The sequence below is a fragment of the Propithecus coquereli genome, unplaced genomic scaffold (genome assembly GCF_000956105.1).
Source record: "Propithecus coquereli isolate 6110/MARCELLA unplaced genomic scaffold, Pcoq_1.0 Scaffold52, whole genome shotgun sequence".
In the NCBI taxonomy this organism is placed as follows: Eukaryota; Metazoa; Chordata; class Mammalia; order Primates; family Indriidae; genus Propithecus; species Propithecus coquereli.
In genome coordinates this window covers 245,144-250,672 of record NW_012151063.1, presented here as the reverse complement: position 1 = coordinate 250,672, position 5,529 = coordinate 245,144, and the positions used below count along the sequence as shown (strand labels likewise).

General features: G+C 51.2%; 1 protein-coding gene across 1 annotated transcript in view; it reads right to left on the bottom strand.

Annotated features, from left to right (window-relative positions):
• The window catches only part of ASMT (acetylserotonin O-methyltransferase), a 31,209-nt gene extending 26,241 nt beyond the window's left edge, over window positions 1-4,968 (bottom strand). Inside the window, exons 1-3 of the mRNA XM_012656794.1 lie at window positions 4,900-4,968; window positions 2,198-2,372; window positions 103-232 (exon numbers count right to left, since the gene is read on the bottom strand). Coding sequence (XP_012512248.1) covers window positions 103-232; window positions 2,198-2,372; window positions 4,900-4,968 — 374 coding nt within the window. The remainder of the gene's footprint in view (window positions 1-102; window positions 233-2,197; window positions 2,373-4,899) is intronic.
• Between the last annotated feature and the right edge of the window lie 561 nt (window positions 4,969-5,529).

Below are 5,529 nucleotides of genomic sequence, written 5' to 3'. Positions count from 1 at the left end.
GTGTTTCTACAAAACACCTGACATCTCTAGTCCTCCAGCGCCCTCTATTTAACCAGCACCGGGACACTGAGACTCAGTGGACACCGCCTGCACCACGCCCACCTCACGGCCTCGGCCAGGTGGCCCCAGCACCGGTAGGTCGTCCTGGCCGTGTAGAGCAGCATGTTGCGCTGAGACACGGGGCTGCCCCTGGACAGGTAGGTGCTGGAGAGCTCTGTGTTTTGATAGAACGCTGAAAGCACACAGAAAGAACACAAAAAGGCGGTTAGACTCCAGGTCCTTGCTGGCATTGGTAGTGTGTAGACTTCAAGGAGATTTTTGCCTGGGAGTGTGGACGTCCCTACAGCCGGGGGCTCGTACACAGGGAGCAAAGGTGTCCCCGGGGCAGGTGGTCACCTAACCCTAACCCTAACCCTAACCCTGAGGATAGTTTTTGCACATCCCACTGGAAGTTTGGACGGAGCATATTCAAATGTAAATTTGTACCTTTGCTAGTTCTGAGTCTGACCCTACATCCTTTCCTCCTCCTCCTGGGACCGGGTGCTCACGGGGCCCCGTTGTTCTGCATGGGGTTCTACCTGGCCCTGTTCCTGGTGCTGTCCCCTCTGAGTTTCTCTCGGAACAGAGAGAATGGCTTTCTGTGTTCCTGAAGAAGAGTGTCTTAAGCTTGAAGTCCAGCCCAAGGGCTAAGTTCTCCACCTGCCGAATGATGCCTGGGGGCCACATTCGTGGACCCCTGGCGCAGAGTGCAGAGGATAAGTTGGAACAGATTCTCCCGCCACTCTGTCCCCGAGCTGAGCAGCTGAGAGCCACCTACCCTGCACAATCAACCCCCTTCCTCCTCTCCAGCCAAGGGCTTTGCTATGTTTTGAGCATCTCCCCTCCAAAAGCCACATGTTGCCGATGTTACTGTGCATATAGGCGGGGCCAGTAAGAGGTGATTAGACCACAAGGGCTCCCTCCTTGCGTGTGGGATTAGTGCCCTTATAGAGGGGCCCGAAAGAGGGTCCCCATCACACCTTTTGCCCTCTGCCTTCCACCGCATGAGGACAGAGCGTTGGTCCCCTCCCAAGGACGTGGCAACAAGGCGCCACCTTAGAAGCAGACAGCACACCTGTGGGCACCTTGATCTCAGACACTGCAGCCTCCAGAACTCTGACAAATAAATGTCTCCTCTTTATCATAAGTCACCGTGTCTCAGCGCCAAGGTGCATGGGGTGGGTGACAGGGGGGTGATGTCTGCAGACGCTGGCTGTGGCGGCTTTAGTGAGCTCGCACCCTGCCTGGCTTCCGAGCAGCGTGTCTCAGAGGTGCCAAATGCTCCAGGGATACTTGCTCGTCAGGTTAACCCATCCTCGATGTTTGCGCCACAGAATCCAGCCGGTCCCAGGCCCCCGCGGCCAGCAAAGAGGTCCCCACCTGCCCCTCCTATATCAGTGCCCCTAGTGGGCGGGTTTTTGCAAATCCCATTGGAAGTTTGGGCAGAGCACAAGCAGAAACCTATACTATACTCTATGAAAGATTTTAAATAAGGACTTACTTAAAAATCAAGAAGTAGAGAGGTCTACTGTAGAATAGACCAGACCACACGTCCCTGTTCGTTCGTGCATCCACACAAACAATGGTTTCTAAATGTTGCAATTTCGTGGACCTACCAGACGCCAAACACGATGTGGCCGTGGACACGGGGTTGACGCTTTTGAATTTTGCAAAGTGAGAACATAAAAACAAAACCCCAAACTGAGCACCTCTTATCATTCATCATTTCTCCATAGGAGAAAAGACCCTTCAACACAAGCAGACTGTCATCTCATCGTGAATGGCAGCCCCGTAACTGAATACGTGTTGATCGATGAAAAATTGCTCACCTGTATTTCCCCCACACTTCTGTCTCACTCCTTGCATACTTCATCAGGTACAGATGCACACACCTCTGAATGGTGGTCAGACAGCTACAGCCCACGTGCTGTTGAATACGGCCCCCCACTTGTTTTTATAAATAAAGTTTTATTGGCACCTGGCCATGCTCACTCATTGACACAATGTGTGTGGCTGCTCTGATGTTACAAGGGCAGGTTTAAGCAGCTGCCACGGCGACCACAGGGCCCACAAAGTTGAAAATATTTCTTATCTCGCCCTTTACAGCAAACGTGTGCACACTTCAAAATGCCCCGTTCAAAATGCCACGAGTCCTCACCTTTTCCTCCTCTCACTTCTACCTTAAGCAGCTTCAGGGAGGCACAGGTATCCAGCAGCAGCTCTGTCCCGTGGGAGCTGGTGCCCAGACGCGCGACAACCGCAGCGGAATCCAGGGGCTCCGGGGCCTCGGCGAGGAGGTCAAACACGCCCAGCTCACAGGCGGCGAACAGGACCTGGGAGCCGCAGCGGAGACGAGGACGGCCGTCGGTCTCCCGGGAACCGCGCTCCCGGACACACGCACACCACAGCCAGCCCGAGCGGATGCGTTGTTTTGCTTTGTTTTTATTATTTCAGCATATTACGGGGGCACAAACGCTTTGGTTACGTAAATTGCCTTTGCCCCGCCCAAGTCAGAGCTACAAGCGTGCCCGTCCCCCGGACATCTCCCAACCGCGCCGCTACGGACATCGGGGCCGGTAATTCCTTGCCCGTGCGAGGCTGGGCCGTATGCCATGGGGTGTTGAGTGGCGTCCCTCGACCCCACCCGCCAGAGTAGGGGTCCCCAACCTATGGTGAGTTGTGTAATTATTTCATTATATATTACAATGTAGTGATAACAGAAATAAAGCGCACGATAAATGTAACGTGCTTGAATCATCCCGAGACCATACCCGCCCCCCGTCCCTGGAAAAATTGTCTTCCATGAAACCGGTCACTGGTGCCAAAAAGGTTGGGGACCAATGCCTACAGGACATAGCACCTTCCTCCCAGCGGAGACGACCAAATCTCTGCAAAGTCCTCCAGAGGGAACCGCTGCATTGAAGTTCTATTAACTCTTATTCTGTTAAGGTTATGCTAACTGTTGTTACAGTTGTATTAGCTCCTGTTCTATTAAGTTGGTATTAATTCTTGTTCTATTAAGGTTATGTTAATTCTTGTTCTATTAAGTTTGTATTAACTAATGTTTCTGTTAAGGGGGCATTAAGTTTTATGCTGTTAAGGTTGTATTAATTCTTGCTCTATTAAGTTTGCATTAACTAACTGTTTTGTTAAGGGTGTACTAAGTTTCAGCCTATTAAGGTTGTCCTAACTCTTGTTCTATTAAGGTTGTATCAATTTTTGTTCTATTAAAATGTTGCATTAACTAATTGCTAAGGGGGCATTAAGTTTTATCCTATTAAGGTTGTATTAGCTCTTCTTCTATTAGACTTGTGTGAAAATGTATTCTATTAAGGTTGCAGTAGCTCTTGTTCTATTAAGGTTGTGTTACATTTTATTCTATTGAGTTTGTATTAACTCTTGCATTGTTCAGGTTGTATTAACTCTGTGCTATTAGGTTGTATTTGGCGTTATTCTATCAAGGTTGTGTTAATTCTTGTTCTGTTACGGTTGTGTTAAGTGCGTGTTTTATTAATGCTGTATTAAGTTTATTGTATTAAAGTTGTATTAGCCCTGCCAGGTCAAGGCTGTATTAACTTTTATCCTATTAAGGTTGTATTAACTTTTATCCTATTAAGGTTGCATTAACTTTTATCCTATTAAGGTTGTATTAACTTTTATCCTACTAAGGTTGTATCAAGTCTTGTCCTCTTAAGGCTGCATTAATTAATTGTTCTGTTAAACTTGTGCCAACTCACATAACGTGGTATCAGGTGTCCCGAAGTGATTTTTCTCTTAACATTTGTAACCCAAGGTGCCACCCCCTGAACAGCACTGTGACCCAGCACCAGGCACTGAGTGGGCACCAGGCAGCCCCCACTGGCCAGATACATCCAGACAAGGGGGAAGGAAAGAAATTAGTGCGTCTCCCGCGGGCCGATGCTCCCTGTCTGTACTTCAGTGGCTCTAAAATAGTTTATTCGTACCCCCTGGGAGCCTACGGACGGAATTCGGAGGATGCATGAACTCAGACGGGGAAGAAATGTCACTTAACTGCTCCCTAACCGCTACCCGAACTCAGCCCTCCCCTCAGCCGCGAACGAGCACGGAAACCACAGCCCGTGGCTCGGTGAGCGAGAGAAACCACGGAAGTCCCCAACCTCGGCCTTGCTCACGGGTGGCTAAGCCCCCGGCCTCTCTCTGCCTAGAGGTAGTTTGGCCCCAAAATGGTCAAAGTCTGTGTTCTCGAAATTGACTAGTCTCCGCGCCTTCAAGGTCAAACTCACATAACACGAAACGCGCCGTTAACCATTCTAAAGCGAACAATGCAATTCACAATTCACCGCCTCTGTCTAGTTCCCGAACATTCTCATCCCCCCAAAAGGAGACCCCGTCCCCATCAGCAGGCACTCCCCACGCCCCCTCCCCAGCCCCGGGCAACCATGAATCCACCCGCTGAGGATTTGCCTGTTGCGGACATTTCACGTAAATGGAGCCGTACTATTTGTGAGCTTTTGCGTCCGACTCTGTCACTGAGCGTGCTGCCGCTCGGCCACGAGAAGGGGTGATGTGCGGACGCAGGGTGGACGCACCTCCAAATCTCACCTGCACTATAAACTCACTGTCTCGTCACTTAGCACGCTGATCAACAAACACGTACATTGCTCTATCTGAAAACGCCTCAGCTGTTTCAGTAGTTCCATCCAAGGCATCTGCTTCGTAATCCTACACGTTTTATTTTAAGCTTTGCACGCCATCCCTCTGAGGCCGGGTCTGCGGGTGCGGACAGACCGCTAGACGGGGTCCACGTCCGTGGAAACACGCAGCCACGGTGCGATGACCGGATCTGTCTCCCTGTCCCACGCGCCATGGCCCCCATACCTGGGACACCATGAAGCCGTTCGAGTACTCGTTCAGGAGGTGGTAGGCGTGGTCCTGGGGTGAAGCCATTTTCTTCTCGAACCGGCTGTGGCTTTGAGGCCCCCCGACGACGACGTCCGTGCTTCAGAGAGAGCGCGGCGTGCTGGCGAGCTGGGGGCGGTCGCCGGCTGCTGCCTGAAGCTCTCCGCCTTCTGCGTCTGAGCGCGACCAAGACAGATAGCTCTAGCAAATTCCATTAATCTTATTAAGAGATCACAAGTGTGGGATCACTCCCCTGCCCCCCCCCACCCTCTCCGCCCTCGAGGCCCGCATGGCCCTGAAACAGCCCGCCCTGAGCTCTGGCAACGTCAGCTGCGGAACTGACCGTGAGACGTCTCACAGCCCTGAATATATTTTTAAAAACACTGACTTGGGCAACACCCTTCGGTGGGTGAATTTTACGGTGTGTGCATTGCAGCTCCGTCAGGCTGGTTTTAAAGAAAAGAGTAACTGCTGGGCACGGTGGCTCACGCCTGTAATCCTAGCTCTCTGGGAGGCCAAGGCGGGTGGATTGTTTGAGCTCAGGAGTTCGAGACCAGCCTGAGCAAGAGCAAGACCCCGTCTCTACTAAAAATAGAAAGAAATTAATCA